The sequence below is a fragment of the Anguilla anguilla genome, chromosome 2 (genome assembly GCF_013347855.1).
Source record: "Anguilla anguilla isolate fAngAng1 chromosome 2, fAngAng1.pri, whole genome shotgun sequence".
Classification (NCBI taxonomy): Eukaryota; Metazoa; Chordata; class Actinopteri; order Anguilliformes; family Anguillidae; genus Anguilla; species Anguilla anguilla.
In genome coordinates, this window is record NC_049202.1 from 40651747 (window position 1) to 40672940 (window position 21194).

Sequence of the window (21194 nt, forward strand, 5' to 3'; positions counted from 1 at the left end):
GCTATTTGGACATGTATACAGCATTTTTGGAATATTCATCTCAATTGCCATTTTCACAAATGTCTGCCACACATATGGTGTTGTTTTACAATCAGCACTGCTGTTACTACCCATTGTGTTTTAATATGAGCAGACAGCTAGCAGTTGGCAGAGCACAAGGATGGAAGGCCCTGCAGATGAGATATATATATTTTCGGATAGAGGGAGACACTAGTCTTAAAGACTTTGAAAGATAAAAAAGAGCATGCGAGATATAGTGTGGCTATTTTACGTTTAATCTGACTCTGCATGTCTGCATGTAAACAGGAATATTGATTTCTTTAATTTCTCAGAAGCCATGTAAACTGTTCATTTGGAATAGCGTGTGCATTTAAATATGGTCACTGTGCTATGCCATTCAATGCATTTAGACTGCTAGTCATCTTTCTTTCAATGTAAGTGATTTAATATTATTTCAGGTTGTGTTATTCTTTTTATATTTGCATAAAGTTTTTTAGTATAGTTTATATTTACATATATTTACTTTTAAGCATTTTCGGGAGACAAAATACACACAAAGCCATCACCTTGCAATGAGGCGTCTGTTTTTATTTAATACACTAGCATATCTGCATTAAGCACGCATAAAATGTGATAAAAGACTTGACCACTGAATTTGAGAGTTAGTGTACATGAAATTTCAGTAGTTATAAGACTGCAAAAACTGTATTTTTATCATTTGAGGAAAGCACTGGCATGGCTACTCTAATTGTTGCAAAAAAGTTGTTTTCATTTATACACAGAACAGCTTTGAAACTTCAACAAGGCTGTCCCTGCATTAGCTCACTCTCCCACGTAACTCTAATGGTGGTGTTTCAACAGCTTCCTTCCTTTCTTTCAGGACTGCTCGGTGTCATTATGTCGAGTGATAAGGTGCAATATGCACCTGCGGAAGGACCATAAATTCTCTTACAACATCTCTGGGGAAGTCAGCTCATCTTGGATTGAACAGGTAAGAAGAAGCCTCCATGTAGATTTTAATCATCTTTATATTTCAGTACCATTCAGATTTGGGGGGGGGGCTAAGAGAATGGTGTATATGATAGTATTCTCTCTATGTGAATTCTCTCTGTGTTAATGTACAAATGAGATTGCCTTACAGGCATGGCAGACTTGTGCTGGACATATGGCTAAAACTAACAATTATAAACAGAAAACAACAACATAGTGTAAGAAAAGTCATTTTGGGGCCCCTGCAACAGCTGCACATGAAGTGCAGTCCTCCAAGAGAACTCTGACTGTGCAGCTATGCTGGTGGACTACATGATGAAAATAAGTGGCATCTGGCAGAAGTGTCATCATCTGCCCTCTCCTGATTTCACATCCTGATGATGTTGTAACATTAGTATGAACCTCCAAGAACAATCCCAAAAGCAGAATACCAAAATTTTGAGAAAAGTAAAAAGAGAAAAACTAAATAATGCCATCAATAGTGGATATAACAAGAATAAAAATAATGCTTTATAAAATAAAGTTGAAAAGTAATTTCAGGTTCATTTCTGGCAGTATTGGGGAAAATTTGTAGGTTGTAATTTATGTACATTTGTTACACCTGGTCTGTGACAAATGTAGAGATCTATCCTGATCTTTTTCAGGATTTTTATTTATTTATTTTTTCATTTTTTCAGTCTGTCATGGAATATTTCATTTTCAGACCCATGGCAATTTCCTTTTTACTTCTGATTGTTTCCCAATGAGAAGTGAGATTTTGATTTTGTTTTTGATTCCACTTGTTTTATACCTATTATCCAGTCCTGAGACAGATATGCATAGTAGGTATTAATAATTGTAAGCAAAGTTGACTGGCCTGTATTTCTTGTCTTTCAGACCAAACTCACATCACTGCATTTGGTCAGCAGAGCAGTTTTGGATTTTGACCGAAACCAGTATATTTATACATCTTCAAGTTCTCAAAACACAGCCCCAACCGCAGAGGTGAAATATTTAATACTTTTTTCACCAAAAATGCAGCCATTCAACACTACCTTTGCAACACTTACAATTATGTTGGTTATCTCTCTATCAGGTTGGTACTCGTGTGGAGGTGTACTCTGAAGCCGACTTTACAAAGGAGATAATAGGAGGTGTTGTGGGTGGTCTGGTGCTACTTGCTTTGCTTACTGCCGGGTTGTACAAGGTAAATATCTGCCCCATTATAGCACAATGATAAAAATTAATTGGAAGGCAATGTTATCTGTATGGTTTCATAACATTCTAAACATTTTATTTTTCTTATTCTCATTATTTGTAATTGAGAGATTACAGAGTAAAACGATCATTTGTGACCAGGAATTATTCACAACCGGATGTATAGAGCCCACAGACATTCATTGTTAATTCTGTGTCTCTTGTAATGTTCATCATCTCTATGGAAATGTGTTTCTGTCATCTAATCAAAATTAGCTGCTCACCTGGTGCAAACCCAGAATTTTTAAAGGGCAAAAAGATAAACAATTTTATTGCTCATAATGCAATCAAGCCTGCTCCTTATGTTCATTTTAGGTTCAGTCACTTATGGTGGACACTGTCTGTTGCCCTGTTCTGTACCCCAGTCCTGTATGTCTGTTTGACTAACCCCCACCCACCTCACTCCCTCAGGCCGGATTTTTCAAAAGTCAATATAAACACATGCTGGAGAATACAGGAGAAGCAGATGGAAATGCGGGGGAGGCGGCTGGAGGTGAGGGGGACGCTGCTCCTGCAGCCCCTCAATAGACCACATGCCCCTACATCACTGCCCAGCACAACATAGCAGCAGTCAAATTATTGTGTGTTTATTCAATACATAAACACAATAGTGTTACATGACACACCAAATGGCAACCTATTTGGAAAAAACAAGTTGTCATGACAGTTGTCAGGAACATTAGTTTTTAATCTAGCTATTGATGAAATGGGTTCACTGATTCTTATCAACTTAAGCTTTATAAGGGCATATGCTTAATTGTAAATAAGTAAATGCATATGGAACATGTGATTGGAAATAATGTGTTTTAAGCATCTATCCTTCATTTTTCAGTTTTAGTGGATTTGGATCTGTATGTGAAAAAAATTTCATTTTCACATGCCAAATACCAGGGTTCCATTCAAAACGATTACTAAATAAAATTACTAGCGCTTATTTTTCATAGAAGATAATTATGGTAGCTTATTTTGGACAAAGAAGACTGCTTTGAGACAACCAACAGTGTTGTGTGACACAGTAATATTGAGGGAAGTTAGTCCCCTTGATTCGTGTTACAATGGCAGTAAATGTTATTATTAAAAGTGTGCCTTGCAGCTGGCACATAGGATGCATAAATTGTATAGTGATTATGCTATTAAAGTGTGCTATTAAAATGAGTAGCTAATGTTTCAAGCAGAAAAGTACAACAGAAGGAAGGTGCAAATATAATGCTGGTAGGGTGGACTGTCATGAAATGTTAAACAAAAAGTGGTGCAGAGTCAGGGACATGACCTCAGAGTCCAGTGGATGACCAAGCCTGGAAGAACTGAAGGTCCATGTCATCTTGTGAGCCAAGAGTAAGTGAGAGTATTTAAAGGGAATTTTCATCACTCAGTACCGTTAGCTGTTGTGACACAGCTGCATGGCACGCTTTTAATACGGGAAGTATTTACTGCCAGGAGTCAAGGGAACTAACTTCCCTTGAGTTGATATTGATTATTTTGTGACATCATTGAGTTGGGTCGCAGTTAGCCTAGCATCCAACATATGCATGTTTTACGTCATCCTTTATAACGTTTAGCCATTAGCCAGGTGACATGGTTGGTTATGTCACATTTGGCATAACATGTTGCAAAAAAAGTTATGTCACCCTTTATGAAATTACACTTGCTTCTGTATGATTTATGAAGATGCTTATGAAGGCATGTATCTAAAGCCTTCATGGGAAACTCTTTGTTTAAAGTGTGACCTTTAAAGATGCTTTTTGTAATTTAGGCACTTGCTTTTTTTGTATTTGGCATGCAATTTCCTTTGTGTGCGTTAACATATTTGAATACTTTTACTTTTACTGAATATCGGATTGTTGCACCTGACACCACCAGTGGAAAACAGCATGTAGAGGAGCAATTACAGAATGCACACACATTGATTAGATATTGATGCTAATATACCATTGTGAAAAGGTATAAAATTTGGCATTTTTAAAAATGAGAAAATGAAGGATTGTCGCTTAAATGTTTTTTTTTTCATTATGTTTGGAATGTCAAAAAATGCTATTAAAAACAAACTACAGAAAACAATGGTAACAGCACTGGGATATAAGACCATGTGGTCAGTGTTAACATCACGTGCCAGAAGCTTCAACAAATGCTTTACTGTTGATGCCCATGCTTTGCAATACACACATTTATTTAGCCATTTATGCATACTTAAAATGTTGCCAGTGATTCTTCGGATACTCATATTATCCAGATCTAAATCCAAGAAGTATCGCCAGGAACCGCACACCTACTCTGCAAAAAATGAGAAAAGATAAACATGATTTGAGAAACATTTGGAGTAGGAAAAGACAGTAGGAAAAGAACATCTTGTTAAAATTTCTTATAATAAAAAATATTAAAGATTGAATTAAGCAAAAACTAAGACAATTAATCTTAGAACAAGATAAACAAGTTAGTAATTGACTGAATTTAAGTTTATAATACCCATAGTTCCCTAATGTAGTATACATTGTAGTATACATTAGTTCAGGCTGTTACTGTGTCTTGGAATATGGATGTCAGTTCATGACCCAGCCTTCCCAACCTACTGTACAGGAAAACCATTCACTTTTATTTGTATTAAAAGCTGTTTTGAGTGTCCCTTTGCTGTTACTGTGTGATAATTTATTAACAGTTTATTAAAAGCTTACTTTGTGGATGAGTCCCAAACCCCTACAAATGTAAAGCAAATATGAAGCCTGATTCCTGCTTGCATTACAAAGGTCAGATGTAAGCAGACATGAACAATATATATTTTAAACAAATTGTTTTTTTGGAACAATATGCATATGCTTTAGCACCAGTCCCTATTTACTTATAATTGCAGATTAAAATTTAATCTGTGTAATACCTTTGGTGAACGAAAATAATCACATAAATTTGATTTCTGATAGGCAAATTGCTAATTTTGCAAATTGCTAATTATAAAAAAATCATTTAAAATATATATATTTGATAAAGGTTTTGGGTATTGTCACAGAGAGAAAATATTTCATGGTATTTAATCATCTGTACAAATATTTTTGTCATCGTTATTAATGCTTCGAAACTTTATCCAAGTGGGAAATGTTTGGTCTGAATTCATTTTTTCCATAACATATGACAAAAATGGCTGCTCCACCAACAGTAGTGTCTTTTATTATGAGCATGGAAAATATAAATGCTTCAATGCAAAAAAGTACTTGTTTAAATTAGTCTGTTTTTAATACTGTAAAAACAAACAAGAACAAACAAGCCCCCCCCCCCCAACCCCATCCTCCATTGCAACAAAGCAAAATAGCAAGATGGATTTAAAAAAAAACAAGTAAACAAAACCACCAAGTACATTGCTTAAACTTTCTTTTTCACAATCATAGAACATTCTGTCTTTCAAATTGTGACATACATGCAAATACATACACAAAAAAAAATCTAGCACTGCATATAAAAAAACAGAGTAACACAAAGGATTGTCGTATATATGCCACCCCTTTTGTCCATGTTATATGCAAGAATGCTTATCTCATTTTACCATGAAATATGTACATGAGTACAGTATATTTACTTACTGGCTTCAAAACACCATTGAGGTTATGTGTTGTTATAAGTAAACAACCAACTACCACATTATGATTTTTTCCCCTGATGTCATGATGATAATGCTTTAAAAATATAGTAATTCCATTGTTAGAACTTCAAGCATAACGTAGGAAACACACAGTTCACTGGTGCGCATCATATTCATTTGTCAGGGTGCCATTGGGAAAGTGCGGAAACGGGAAGATAATCATAATCACTTTTAAGTCCCCAAAATGTCTGATGATTTACCAAATAGTACAATAGTGCTAATGCCCTGTGCCCTAAAAAGAAAAGTCTTCCTCAGTCTCAGTGCACCCACTCTACAAGTAGGAAGAGTGAAAAGAGGGGTGAGAAGAGCAAGAGCAGAAGGGATAGAGAAAGGATGCATGGGGCTCCACTCGTAGTCATGCTGGTCATTGGGGTGACTGTGGTGACAGTGATATTGGCTGGAGGTGGGAAACTACCCACGGTTTCTCTCAAGAAATTTCCAAACTGGGAGGGTTTGGCAAAGATCTGTGCGCCAGATGCGCGAAACGTGCTGGCATTTCCAGTAGTGCCGTTCCTGTCATCATTTGCCATTATGATGCCAGCTTGGAACCAGGAAATGCCCCATTTACACACTAAGGGGCCACCTACATCTCCCTGTGAAGAAAGAGGGCAAGCTGATAAAGGTTACACTTGTAGTATAAGCAGCGGTGCAAGTCAAAGTTGATACAAAATGTTCACATAGATTGAGACTGAGGCCTCGTATAAATACCTGCTGTATCTCCACAGGTTCTGTGCAGATATTTTCAGCAACGGAGATATTTGCGCACTCTGTTACATTGGCTTTAAACTCTTGTAGGGCTTGTTCCACTGAAAGAAAGAGGGATTACACAGTTTATCTTGCATGCTAGTATTTACTCAGCTGGTTTGCTATCATTATCCCTTTTTATCCAATACAACAAAAACAGCAATACATCATAATTTTGGACAATTTTGATGTATTTATTCTGAACATTGTGAACTGTGCATGGTTGTATTCTGTATTAGCTGCAAAACTAAATTAAAAGTAGCCCTACAATACTCATTCTTATACTCACACCCATCCAAACACAGACAGAGACACACACACACCCTCACCTCCACCCTGGCCACTGCCCCACCCTGTCACCCAGCACTGGGTTCCGGTGCCGATATTTCCATCACCCAAATCCAAACACACAGGTTGAATGGAGCTGGTGAGCTTTGCCTTTTTGGCAAGTTTCAGCACAGCAATATTATTGCCTGTCAAGTTACTCAGGGTAATGCTTGAAACATTCATTGAAACCTCAAATGGGTTTGAACCGTTCTGTTTCAAGCGACCCAGAAACACTGTCCATTCGCTGGCATTGGGCTGTGTTCTGAGTGGTAGGAGAGAGGAATCTAGTAAATAAACACTTACAGACTGGATACAAGCACATCATACTCAACAGAATAATGTACAACAGAAAGGGTTGAACAGCATGTTTGCTGAAATCTAGCCCATGCAAATGTTTCTGGAGTTGCTTACCTGGAGAAGCATTCTGCAGCGCTCATGACGGACTCATCAGTGATGAGGGTGCCCCCACAGACGTGAGCCCCATCCTTGTGTAGACTGACCTGCCAGGGCCATGCTCCATCTGTGGCCAGCCCACTGTTCCCACCGATACGGGGATTACTGGAGGCACTGCCACACACTGCAGCTGCTGAAAATTGAGGAGTAGACACCGACTGAAGCCACTGAGGGGTCTAAAAACAATGCTTCAACATTGCTCACAGCCTGCTGTTCTGCTATGTCTTAGTAACACATATAAAAGAAACAACTCCATAACCCAAATTTAGCGTATTAACCAAACTCCATGTTGGATGTGTAGAACATGATAATATGCACCTGTCATATCCGAAAACATAATGATTTCTAGGGCTCTATCTTCCGGAGTAATTGTTTCATGGTGCATGGGCGCAGTCAATGGCGTGGCATGTGGCACACTGGGCGTTGGCCTGGGTTGGATTATACAAAATATTTTTTCAGTGGGTGTGGTGTATCTGCATTTGTTAATAACCAATCAAATTACCTCTTTTCATTCTTTTTTAAGAGTCGTGTGTATTGCACAGAGCAAGCAGAAAATTTTCATGGTCTACCATTGCAATGGAAGATTAGTATCATCATATGCGAATCAGATATTTCGCACAAGAAGTTATTTTGCTGGATGTGCAGAGTTGGGTTGTCACATTTTGTAACGCAGTAACACAGACTTTCTAGGTAGATGCATCAAGCTGGAATTAAGTATTTCAGGTTAAACATGCAGAATTACCATCTCTTAGTCTCCCACGAACAGTTGGAAAGTTCAATGAATATTTCGGGAGATATTGCTAAAAGTCTGTTTTGGCTTTTACCGGAAATGTTTTTTGGCTATTGTATTGTGTGTGTATCTCAAGGAATCCAAATGTAAGTAATCGTAAGCGGTCTTTTAACAGATTGCATAGGTTTGATATAGCATGCTAGCTTGCTGGGATTGATAGCCAGGCAAAAGGGCAGACACCCCCCACTGCGGGGTTAAAACAAACAGGGTTGTTAGACTGTTGTCAGTAGACTATTAATTAACCAATTGATTGGATTTGGTAAACTGGATCTTCATAAATATATTTAACTCAACTTTAACTTTAGGCAAGGTGGTAACATGTGACATCGACCTTATACAGCTGTTTGGCAATAAACAAAAAATAACATGACATTCATAATTGGGTTTGGTTTAAACATCCACAGGGTTTTCTCTTCAGCATATGAGACGCATGTTCAATTGGAATTCAGATCAGGTGAATGACTTTGCCAGTCAAGAATTTCTGAGTTTTTGGCTTTGAAAAACTCATTCTTTGCTTTAGCGTTATGTTTGAGATCACTGTCTTGCTATAGGATGAAGCACCGTGCAATGATTTTGGAGGCACCTGCTTGAAATTGAGCAGATAAGATGATTCTCCTACACTTCAGAATTCTGCTGCTGCTATCAGCAATTACATCATTCTGTGGCAGCCATACATGTCTAAAACATAACACCCCCATTGTGTTTCACAGATGAGGGGGGTGCTTTGGGCAGTTCCTTTTGGTCTCCACACTTTGCACTTGGCAGCACTCTGATACAAATGAACGTTGGTCTCATCTATCCACAGGACCTTTTTCCAGAACTCTGCGGGCTCTTTTTGGTGCTTCTTAAAAAACTGTAAGATGACTATCCTATTTTTGCAGCTAACTAGTAATTTGTATCTTGCAGTGTAGCCTTTCTAGTTCTGTTTGTGAAATCTTTGGTAGACAGAAGTCATTGACACATCCATGCCTCCCTCCTGAAGAGTGTTTCTTATTTGTTGGACAAGTGTTTGTGGGTTTGTGGGGGACTATATGAAAAAAGTTCTGTAATTTCTACAAGGTGAAACCAAAATGTATAAAAATACATTTCAGCTTTAATAATTGCTGTGCACCTGCACTTTAACCAAATGTGAATTTAGTTTGATTACAAATCTAAAATTGGGGAGTATAAAAAATTAAGGGGGCAGATTTTTTCTGTGGGCTACCAGTTCTTGACCCAGAGCCTAAGACATCAGTATGGAAGATTGAATCCACCACTCCCAATGACCACCCTTCCAACCACAGTAAAGACCTTTATACAGTATTTATACATTGATGGACATTTCAATTTGCAAGCCTTTCTACTATTCTGCTGTTTGTTGTCTAGTCTACTAAATTCCCTGAGGGTCACTAACCACCTTTTCCTAGGGTCATGGTTTTTTCCAGCAGGAAAACATATGATGCCTATCCCTTTTCATGATGCAATTGCAAAATGTGTCAGTGTGAATAAATTAATTTTGGTGAAATTAATTTATTGATTGAAAGGACGAGAAGACCCTTGGACTCACGTGCTGTTGTTGGAGGCTGAGTAGATGGTTGAAGGCTAGAACAAGTGAAACTGTTGTCACTGTCTGTCCCATTAGAGGAAAATGTGACAAAACCTGGCTGCTCAGTGTTTATCTGGGAGTTGATCCAGGCTTCATAGCGGGACACCCTGGTGTACACTCCTGGGAACTTGGGACGAGCACAGCCAATACCAAAACTAACAATTCCAGACTGGACCCACACACTGTTCTGTTTGCTCACCATAGGTCCCCCTGAGTCTCCCTGTGCAAATACACAGAGGGTTTCAAACATCACTTCCTCATTAAAATTTTGATAATGTGACAATGTTTATGACAAAGTGAATTAATTACTAAAGGAGAAGAGGAATCTTTGTCCATAACAGAAAATAATTTTAAAAAATACATTTACCTGACAAGAGTCCTTTCCTCCAGTGGATAAGCCAGCACACATCATGTTTTCTGTGATTTGGCCCTCCCCATACAGACAGGTACACTGTTTGTTACCTACAACTGGCACCTCCACTTCTTGCAATGTTTGAGGGGAAGGAAGTGCAACTAAGGGAGACAGAGAGCAAAAATTTGGGGAAATTTACTCATTCATAATCCACCATCCATAACTCATTCACTTGCGTGAATAATAAGCAGAACAAGTGTCTTACATTTGAAATTTGACATTTGAGTTTCATTGCTTACAGGCAAACTACTTCTGGTTAAAAAAGGGCTTACAAACATTACATTCTGTTGCACAACATTGCACATGCCCATGCTGTAGGGAGAAGGAGAGTGAACCCACATTCCACTTCCATATTATTTCATATTGCATTAATCCTTCATTATAATCCATCATTTATCACAAGACTACCACCTATTAGTCTTTCAGTGGAAAGCTCCACATGACAATAATCAATTAGCCAGGTGTCAAAACATAACATAACATAAACACAAACACTTACCTCCCTCATTGATCGCCCCCCAGCCAGTTACCCAGCTGCTTGTGTCACTATGGAAGGTGCTAGCACTTGCTGCCAGACAAATGGGCCGGATGTAGTTCGTGAAGTTGACTGGGGAGGCTAGCCTCAACAGAGCAATGTCATTGTCGCTGGATTGGGCATCATAATCAGGATGAAGTACAATTTGACCCACCCCTATGGACACTTCATGAGGGTTGCTACCCTCCTGGTTCTGTCGGCCCAGATAAACGGACCAGGGATTGACAAATGTGCTAGAAGAAAAGACAAAAAACACAAAGATTTAATACAGGAAATAATGAAAGATAATGTGAATAACTGATGTGAAAATCTTCAGTTTAAACACTTACGGAAGAGTTGTTTTATGGAGAAAAAAGACTCCATCTGGACACATGCTACAGTGCCCCTTTTTGCCAATGCTGGCTGAAGCTGCCAGACCATTCCACACAATTAAAATGTATGCAGCAGTTATCTCAGTTACACCTGTCACTATAGACAATTAGGCAGTAAGGACACACTATCTGGTCAACAAGATATAAAGAAAGAAAATCCCATTTATATATAGATTTAATCTAACTTTGCAACATTGCTAACATAGCTAATTTACAACATAGCATTTGTTTCTGCTAGCATTAAAATTTCCAATAATATGTGAACTCATGTCACTATCTGATTAGGGAGAGTTGAGAATTAAAAAAATTTCTGAAAACACTTTAAACAGGAAAATGTAATACTCCCATTTTAATCAAAAATATTTGTAAACATTAAATACTTTTCCTTTTACTTGAGGTTTTCCCCATGAAATTTTCAGCCAATCTACAAACTGTGTTTTGGATGCAGAAAAATAGGCACAGACACGCCTATGTACCCATGTCTTCTATGTATCAGTTTCAGAGAAAAGGAGTATGGCGTGTGATGTCTCACCTGTCGAAGCAGTGAGCTGCAGACAGCACCCAATCCTTAGTGATGAGTGATCCCCCACACTGATGATCACCAAATATGTGAAGACTAGCCTGCCATGGCCAGCTCCCTTCTGGGGCATCCTGACCCCCCACTATTCTGGTGTTAAGGGGGGGCCTACCACAAACTGAGAAATGAGGGTAGGAAATGAAGCGAATAAGCAGGGACTGTACTGGAAGCAGACTGGTACAGAGAATAATTTACCGAAGACGGGAAGCTAAATTACTTAATAAAAACTGTGATGAACTTACCACTCAGTTGTGAGTATGAAGCTGAAAAAAGAAAAATACATTCAGAAAATGAATCAACCCTACTGGAAATTCCATGCATTTAATTTGATGTGTTTCAGATTGTGTTTAAAATGCAGTTAAAGCACATGTGCAAAGTGCTATGAACTCGCATTGTATGAGAAATGTATTTGGCAATATGAATTTGAAATCAATGAACACATATTGGAAATATGGATATAATGCAGTATAAAGTAGTGGTAACCAACCCTATTCCTGAAGATTTACCATCCTGTAGGTTTTCATTTTCACCATAATTAGCTCAAGAAGACCTCTAGCTGTTGAATGAGGTGTGCTTTGTTAAAGTTGAATGAAAACCTACAGGATAGTAGATCTCCAGGAACAGGGTTGGTTACCACTGATATAAAGGAACTGTTTAAATATTGGAATGGCAGCACAGAGAATTTGGCACTTTTCAGGATTTCCTGCAGAAATAACCACAATGACCACAGAGAGCATTAACAGGCCGAATTCACAAACAACTTCATATATCCACACAATAAAGACCTAAACTTGTTGGTGTTGAGTTTTTTCCTTCTTTTGATTTTTCTTCCTGCTGATTACATCAGCACAAATGCTCCAGTACCACAAGCAATAATTCTCCCACTTGGACATTTTGCTGCATCTTTGTATGTTTCTGACAACAATTAATTCTTTTTTTATTTGCTCAAATAAAGAAATAATTTGATTTTTTTAAAATTGGGTTAAAAAAACACAGAAACAACAGTTCATGTAACATCTTTGCCAATATAAATTTGGTTCAAATTACCATAGTTTTATCAAGAGAGACAGATGGGCTTTTGATGGATGGGATTTAAAAAAATGGATATGTTAAACATTTTTAATTCTTCAGTATTTCATTCATGTGCTTGCTGAATCAAATTTACCTTATCTTGTTTTGACATTTACTTAATTGGCAATCACTTGTTTAGTGAATTCTAAAATCACTGGTCTCACCATTGGCTTTGTTTTATTAACAGTGACACAACATATTAGCTTCAAAACCCATGAGGCCACTGTTGCCATGATCCTTTATTATGGCATTTGATGGAGTGCAAACCTTGTTTCGAGTTTCATGTTGTTTCAATTATGTAGTGCTGATGTCATAAATGAAACAACACAACTTGAACCTGGAGATACAGATAATACAAATCATAATAAGCATTATATTACCATGTAGTATTTGGTCTTTCGTGTGAATGCATGCTATAAAGTGATGGAGATGATGGAAATATTAGTCTGTACTATGTGAAGCACACACATATAAGATAAAGTGCAATATAAATGTGATTAATTACTGATAATGAAACAATTATAGGCATATGATTTCATGCACATTTATTTATTTTTACTTCATTTATCACATCAATGTTAGAGTTCAATGTTAAACTACCCCTTAATAACCATCAAAGGTTGAATGTGGTCCATATTTTAGAAAGTCATGAAAACTTTCACTGCAGAAAAAAAACACGTTGAATTGTGTGAGCGCGACAAGGCAGGCCTGGAGTGGAAATAGAGAAAAATTGGAAAAATTTTTGTCAAGTAAGTTACATTGGCAAGTAAATGTGCCAATCTTGGGTAAACTTCAAAAACTGCATGTGTGACAAGATCCATGATAATGTGATGCTTATCTCACATCTGCTACAATGAGAAAATTTTAATTTTCTTTAAAAAAGGATTAATATTAAGAGTGTTTTGGGATTTCAACTAGTTTCGCTAGAAGAAATATGTTTTTCAGGATATCCCTAACTTTTAATGCTGAATTCATTGTCTAAATGCACTTTTAAAGCATTAATCAAACAGATATGGATTTATTGAGCCATTTTTTAATCTTATGCCTCTGATTGTTTCATTATAAGTAATTAATTGCATTTATATTCACTTTATCTCAGATGTATGTTTTTATTTATTTATGTTTTCATACATACGTACAGTATGTTTTGGGCCTAATAAATTACTACACTTTCAGGGTAATCACCAAAAATGACTAAGGGAGACCACAAGAAAGTATTGCTTGAATGAGGAAATGTGAAATGGCATCAAGCATGTCAACCTCAAGCATATAAATCAAGTATATGTACAACAGGGCCGATTTACCTTTACCAGTGAGGCCACATCAACAAAAATCTCCAAAAATGGAAGCCTTTCCTTATTCGTTCAGTTTAACTTTAAGCAACAGACATGAATCTTAATCTGACAGTCAATGCAATGTTAAGGGCTTACCTTTTGACAGAAGAATGACTACCATTAGCACACAGATACTTCTCCAGAGTGCCATTGTGTTCTGTGGTACATTCAGTTTCTTCCTCTTTAAATATTCCTTCAGTTTCCTTCTATGGCTACACCCCGCCTTCCTGAAAGGAGTACTGAACACTCACTGGTGAACATATGTTTTTTGAACGATTATTCAGTCTTGCCCAGTTCCTTTTCCTCATTGTAGCATTGCTACCTGTCTTGGACCTTGCACTTCTCAGTTTCCTTTAGTCATCTCTGTTAATAAGTAGACTGCTTCTTTTTTGACTAACCATTTAATAACTGTGTAACTCTAATACAAGTACTTTATCACGAGCCCTTGAAATGTGGACAAGGCTGGTACCATAAGAAAGGTAATGCGGTCATGTGAGACAGGAGAGATTTAACAGAGATTCACTTCTTAGGCACTGCAAATACATAGGAAATACACACAAATTTAGCAGGCCTTGTTGAAATATTTTTATATTCTTCTTTTTTCTTTTCTTTTTTTTCAGAGAATTTTATACACATAAATATTACCAGTTTCAATAGATGAAGGACACAGGTCCAGTAGCCACTAGTGCTACTTCTAAGGGTAGAAGATTTCCCAAGAGAACTCAAATAAAACAATTCCATAAAGAAAGCTGTTACGTAATTTGTGCGCAACAAAGGCACACAGAAATGAAATGACTTGGAATTTCTCTGGAATTTCAGTTTTTCCTGTTTCCTTGATCTGCAAAGAAGAATAACATACTGAATAAGATAGCACTTAGTGCATCTACAAAATATGATATAAATGCAATGTTTCATTTATTCATGAAATAGTATTTCTGAGGCAGGCATGGATGTGACATTGATTACCATCCGCAGAAGATTACATGAACAGAACTACAGAGGCTACACTGCAAGTTTCAAACCACTTGCTAGGCACGAAAAACAGGATGGTCAGGTTACAATTTACAGTTTACTAAGTACCTAAAAGAACCTACAGAGTTCTGGAAAATGGTCTTTTGGATAGATATGAACAAGATACCCTTTTACCAGAGTGATGGCAAGTGAAAGTGTGGAGGCCAAAAGGAATGCCCAAGATCCAAAGCACCCCCCCCCCTCCCCAACCATCTGTGAAACACGGATGTAGGGGTGTGTGATGGGATGCCTGATGTGGTGATGTTCTTCAAAGGACTAAGCTGGACACAAGACTTCTAGCACCAATACAATGTTTTATTTGACCAAGTCAGTGAAGAATAGTGCGGCATATATAGTGTGAGAAACAAAACAGGAGAAACTAAAGACATAAATCTGAAGTAGACAAAAAAGCAGACTTATCTTACTACAAAATAAAACTAATTCAATGCATTCCACCAGTGGGTTAACAACCACTAAACATCATGTCATTCACCCAATCTGAATCCAATTGAACATGCATTTCATATGCTGAAGAGAAAACTTTAAGGCATGATTTAAGGATTTAAGGGCATGATTGTTGAGGGCTTAGTCTATAATGTGGATATTACAATATTTTCTGTTTGATCACAATAAAGTGGCACTTTTCCTTCTGAAAGAAAACCTACGGAAATCTGTTTGTTCTCAAGCTTTTTAAAATGACAAATCATGTAGAACCAAACCTAACTGAAAACATGACACCAAAACCATGAACTGATCCAAACCATGAATATTGGGAACCATTGCACCTCTAACTAAAACTGAAATAACATCAAAAACTCCAGAAGGTGAACTATCCCTTTGGTCCACCTACAGAGTCAATGTGTCATTTTGAAATGAATTAAAAATAAAAAAACTTTTAAACCTCAAGATATTTTTGCTCTTAAGAAAACCTGCTGATTTAATTTCACTCTGTAATGGTAACCTTAGGTCTAAATCTGAATAATTTACTCTTCACACAGGTCTGTTGAAATACTGCACCCTGCAATGGTTCCTGACAACATGGTCTCTCAGAACATTGTACAGTACATACTTAATGCTAGTTCAGCTTAACTTACATCACTGGTGAATGTGAAGCTCAAGTAGGAACTCATGCAGAAGGGTAAGTGAGCTTTTGAGATAAAGACCAAGACAATCACAGCAGTATGGAAACTATGTGGGAGTGTTTGACATGAAGCAATATGTACAATGTGAAGGAAAAAACTGAAATGTCATGGGTGGGAAAAAAAAGTGAGAAGGTCAAGTGTCATGGTGTATGTTTTCTGAAATGTACAACAAAGCTACAAGGACTGGTTTTTCAATGACACCAACATGGGTTTTCACAAAACTGATGTCATGGTTTATCAATCTCTTTATGTACTGATAGGTAAATAATGCATTAGGCTCTTTTAGGATGAAAATTGCAATGTCCACACAAACCACAGATGGTGGAAAATCACTGTTGCACCATGGTTTCTCTTCAATGTTCTTTTCTCTCCTTATAACTGGTGAGTAAAAGCAAGCATTAAACAGAAAAGAGTCACCCTCTCCACCGATATGAATAGAAACAAAATGGACATATAGTCAGGTCCATAAATATTTGGACATTGACAAAGTTATTGTTATTTTAGCTGTCTACGACAGCATATTGGAGTTGAAATTAAATAATGATTAAATATGAGCTTAAAGTGCAGACCTTCAGCTTTAATTTGAAGGTATTTACATCCAAATCGGGTGAACGGTGTAGGAATTACAGCACTTTTTGTGTGGCCCCCCCCTTTTTTCAAGTGTGGCATTTGCATTTGGAATCTGTTGCTGTTAACTCTCAATATGAAGTCCAAAGAGCTGTCACTGTTGGGGAAGCAAGCCATCATTAGGCTGAAAAAAAAAACCCCATCAGAGAGATAGCAAAAACATTAGGTGTGGCCAAATCAACTATTTGGTACATTCTTAAAAAGAAAGAACGTACTGGTGAGCTCAGGAACACCAAAAGACCCGGAAGATCATGGAAAACAACTGTGGTGGATGGCAGAAGAATACTTTCCCTGGTGAAGAAAACCCCCTTCACAACAGTTAGCCAGATCAAGAACACCCTCCAGGAGGTAGGCGTATCTGTGTCAAAGTCAACAATCAAGAGAAGACTTCACCAGAGTAAATACAGAGGGTTTACCACAAGATATAAACAATTGGTAAGCCTCAAAAACAGGAAGGCCAGATTAGAGTTTGCCAAAAACATCTTTAAAAGCCTGTACAGTTCTGGAACAACATCCTATGGACAGATGAGACAAAGGTCAACGTGTACCAGAATGATGGGAAGAGAAGAGTATGGAGAAGGGAAGGAACAGCTCATTATCCAAAGCATACCACCTCATCTGTGAAGCATGGTGGAGGTAGTGTTATGGCGTGGGCATGTATGGCTGCCACTGGAACTGGTTCCCTTGTATTTATTAATGATGTGACTGCTGACAAAAGCAGCAGGATGAATTCTGAAGTGTATAGGGCTATATTATCTGCTCAGATTCAGCCAAATGCTCTGCAATGGCCAAGTCAATCACCTGACCTGAATCCAATTGAGCATGCATTTCACTTGCTGAAGGCAAAAATGAAGGCAAAAAGCCCTAAGAACAAGCAGGAACTGAAGACAGCTGCAGTAGAGGCCTGGCAGAGCATCACCAGGGAAGAAACCCAGTGTCTGGTGATGAGTATGGGTTCAAGACTTCAGGCAGTCATTGACAGCAAAGGATTTGACAATGACAATTTAATTTATGATAATGTTAGTTTGTCCAATTACTTTTGAGCCCCTAAAATGGGGGGGGGGGGGGGGCTATGTATAAAAATGGCTGTAATTCCTACATTGTTCATACAATATTTTGGACAAAACCCTTAAATTAAAGCTGAAAGTCTAAACTTAAACCACATCTTGATTGTTTCATTTCAAATCCATTGTGGTGGCGTACAGAGCCAAAACGATGAAAATTGTGTCTCTGTCCAAATACTTACGGACCTGACTGTATATTTTATGTTGAAAACAATTATAATTATTAAATTTTTATGCTTATTTTGTAGCTTTTTTCTGCCACTACAGGAAGTGACAAAATTAAATGAAGTGAGGAAGTATCGCATATGTATCTTTTATGCGTTTGCTCTATTGGGAGGGACATTGGCTTAAAGAACTGTGGATCTTTCTTCTCACTGAAATTAGTATAGAACCATCCTGCTGGTGTTGACCATCTTACAACCATACTTTGTTGATTTACCCTTCCAATCAGAGCTCCATGAGCAAGCAAGCATTTTTTACCTGTTGAGACAGGGCCTTAACGTTCTTGCACCCATGAACCCTTATAATACTTTTTCCCCCCAGTATTCACTCTATGAAAAACAATCTCTCTCCATCACTGACTGGGTAATGTATTCTAAATATGTTCCCATTACACTTCCTTTAAAGATTACTGGATGAATACAGGTGTCAGTCAGTGTTCTTTCATTTTTAACAGTCTAGCTGAACCAGGAAAGATTAATGGATTAGCTAGCGACTATTGGTGTGAATAAATTCACCATCTGTATCTGTATCTGTTCAGTCCGCAAAATTATCTGTGTCTGTTGTCTGTATTTGGATAGAAACTGGAAGTTGCCATGGTCTGAACTGGAAGTGACTCAAAATATAAATAGCCAGAAGCTACACTGATAAGGAATCTTGGTTTCTGAGACATTTTTACAGAACAATAAGTGAACTGTACTGATGTTTGAAAGGAAAAATGACATGAGTCAAGGTGGTGAAGTGCAAAGAAATTATGTTGCTTTTCATGGTGGGTTCACGCAGTGTGTCATACAGTAGTTCTTAACAACAAGGCTAAGTGTTTGTCATGGAAAATATTGTTGAAAAATCACAAAAAACTGAAAAAGAGCAGTGACAACAGTTGAAAAAGTTGTTGAAAATCACAAAAAACTGAAAAAGAGGCAAAAAAAACCCCATTCATTTTTTTAATTAAACTAATATATATCATGTGCAACAGCAGGAAACTATTGAAATAACATGCACAACTGTGTTAAAAGTTTTTTTTTTTTTTTTTAATCTACAAATTCTGTTGGGATCATTACATAGCATCGGATCAAGAATTGATTTCCCTCCTGTGGGCTGACTGACATACTGAGCCAAAACAAAGTCATTTATAACATCCAAAAATTCTTCCTCACTTTTTCCTTGTCCTGTCATATATTTCCAACTAATAGCAGGGTAATTGAAGTCACTCGTAATAATAGTCTCACCTTCCTGACAAGCGTGTTTTATGCTTTCAAAGAGCATTGAATTCACATTACTGTCTGAAGATGGTGGCTGGTAACATGCGCCTAGCATAAGGCCCTTTTCATGTTCCCTTAGGTGTCTAATCTAAATATCCTCACTAGGCATGAGCTGGTCAGTTTTTGGAACATTTCCTGCACATTAAATTTTTCTTTTGCATAGAGTGCTACACCCACACCTCTCTTACTGGATCTATCCTTCCTAATGAGTTTGTACCCATCAATATTATATTATATTATAATCCCCATCCTCCTCCCCAAGCTATGTATCTATAATACCAACTATGTCATATGCTCCATTATTCATAGCAGCCTCAAGTTCAAAAAAATATTTTTTATGTTTCTAGCATTTAAACAAAGACTTTTTTTTGTTTACTCTACACATCCTTTCCCATTCCCTCACCCCCTGCCATCCCAAGCCACCATTACTAAAATTTTGCTTTAAAAAGATTTAATTGGTGTTCACAATATTATAGGTAGCCTTGACTGCTTCCATCCAGGCAGTCTGCATCTCCATATCCTTTTTACTCAATGACCTCCCTGCCCCCCAGTCCCTAGTTTAAATAATCCTGTGCTACCCTAAGCATACACTGGCCCAGTGCAGCAGTACATCTCTGGTTTGGGTGCAGCCCTTCACATTTGCCACTCATTTCCTGGAACTACAATCACGAATTGTGGAGTCCAGCAAGCTGGGTCTCGAGATCAAGTATCTTGCTCTCAAGGTTCTCAATCAGCCAGCATTGGTGACGGACAAACGCCCCCTGGAAATCGTTTTCCAGTAGCGTGATCATCCTTGCAACCCTGACACAGATTTGGCCACATTTTTACTCCCAATCACCCTATCTCTCCCTAAGTCAAGTAAGTTACTGCAGAGATGCTGACACCAAGACCACAATTTAAAAATGCGTGGGTAGCACCGGACAAATGGCAGCAGAATTCGGAGAGGGAAAGTAAAGGCACTTTTATCTAACATTAAGCATTGAATTAATAACATGAAAAAGAACTACCAGTTGCAGAATCAATCAGGTTATAACTAACTAATGTAGCTAGCTTTTAATAAATAGCAATAACTGAAGGAACCCTTGTACTAGGTAATATTTTATTTAGCTCCAGAATCAGATGATAATAAACTACAACTACAGCTCCTGGGGAGGTGAAAAACCACAAAAGCCTCAGCTAGAAGGTGGCCGAATTAGATAACCAGCTACTTTGGATAGCCAAGCGCTTAATGGAGGAAAAATAGCATATCTTGAATTATGATAGTAGCTCACACATTGCTTAAAAATTTATAATAAAAATCAGAAATATAAGCCTTGATGTTCAGATGGAATCATTATGTTTTGGGTTTATTATTTTTGAGGTTCTGAATAAAAAATTTGGATATAGTCAATGCAGAAAATGTTCAACAAAAAGATAGAATTCAGAGGATTTAGGTTTTTACTTTATTTTAAAAAATTTAAATTTATCACCAACAGCAGCTAGCTACTTGGATTTCTGCTTGTCTAGCTAGTGATATATGTTCCAAATTAATATCCAAAATATTAAGTAAATATAATTCTAATCAGTTTAAATAGACCCTGCTGTTATGTTAAATAAATAAACGTGTTTTATAATTTGTCACACTTTTTGCTGTCAGCAAAGGAATGTGGAAAAACTGGACCTGAGCAGGTGCAAATCCATGATGCACCGACCAAGAACAGTGTGAAAACTACGCTAGGCTATAATGTACTGCAGGAGAATAACACTGTCACGAACAACTGACAGTCTGCAGGCTTTAAGTTACAAACTTGGTAAAGAGATTAGGTTTGACAAGAAGTTC

General features: G+C 37.5%; 2 protein-coding genes across 2 annotated transcripts in view; one reads left to right on the forward strand and one right to left on the reverse strand.

The window, feature by feature from the left end:
* The window catches only part of LOC118220209 (integrin alpha-M-like), a 34413-nt gene extending 29568 nt beyond the window's left edge, over positions 1-4845 (forward strand). The window contains exons 27-30 of the mRNA XM_035403941.1: positions 881-991; positions 1867-1974; positions 2066-2176; positions 2638-4845. Coding sequence (XP_035259832.1) covers positions 881-991; positions 1867-1974; positions 2066-2176; positions 2638-2754 — 447 coding nt within the window. The 3' untranslated portion in view covers positions 2755-4845. The remainder of the gene's footprint in view (positions 1-880; positions 992-1866; positions 1975-2065; positions 2177-2637) is intronic.
* A 515-nt stretch (positions 4846-5360) lies between these two features.
* LOC118220228 (polyserase-2) lies at positions 5361-14241 on the reverse strand. The gene is made up of 10 exons (XM_035403986.1): positions 14147-14241; positions 11888-11908; positions 11601-11763; positions 10662-10930; positions 10118-10263; positions 9712-9970; positions 7334-7508; positions 6925-7184; positions 6560-6657; positions 5361-6444 (listed from the first exon to the last, which is right to left on the reverse strand). The coding sequence occupies exons 1-10, from the start codon at positions 14199-14201 to the stop codon at positions 6109-6111; spliced, it is 1782 nt and encodes a 593-aa protein (XP_035259877.1). The 5' UTR covers positions 14202-14241; the 3' UTR covers positions 5361-6108.
* Positions 14242-21194: the final 6953 nt, after the last annotated feature.

Excerpts from the sequence above, each read along its gene's own strand:
- LOC118220228 (XM_035403986.1), bottom strand. The coding sequence starts at position 14,201 with ATGGCACTCTGGAGAAGTATCTGTGTGCTAATGGTAGTCATTCTTCTG. Across the intron at positions 9,971-10,117 it reads GAGGAAAGGACTCTTGTCAG|GGAGACTCAGGGGGACCTAT; the intron begins GTAAATGTATTT and ends GTATTTGCACAG. Across the intron at positions 6,658-6,924 it reads GGGCAGTGGCCAGGGTGGAG|TGGAACAAGCCCTACAAGAG; the intron begins GTGAGGGTGTGT and ends TCTTTCTTTCAG.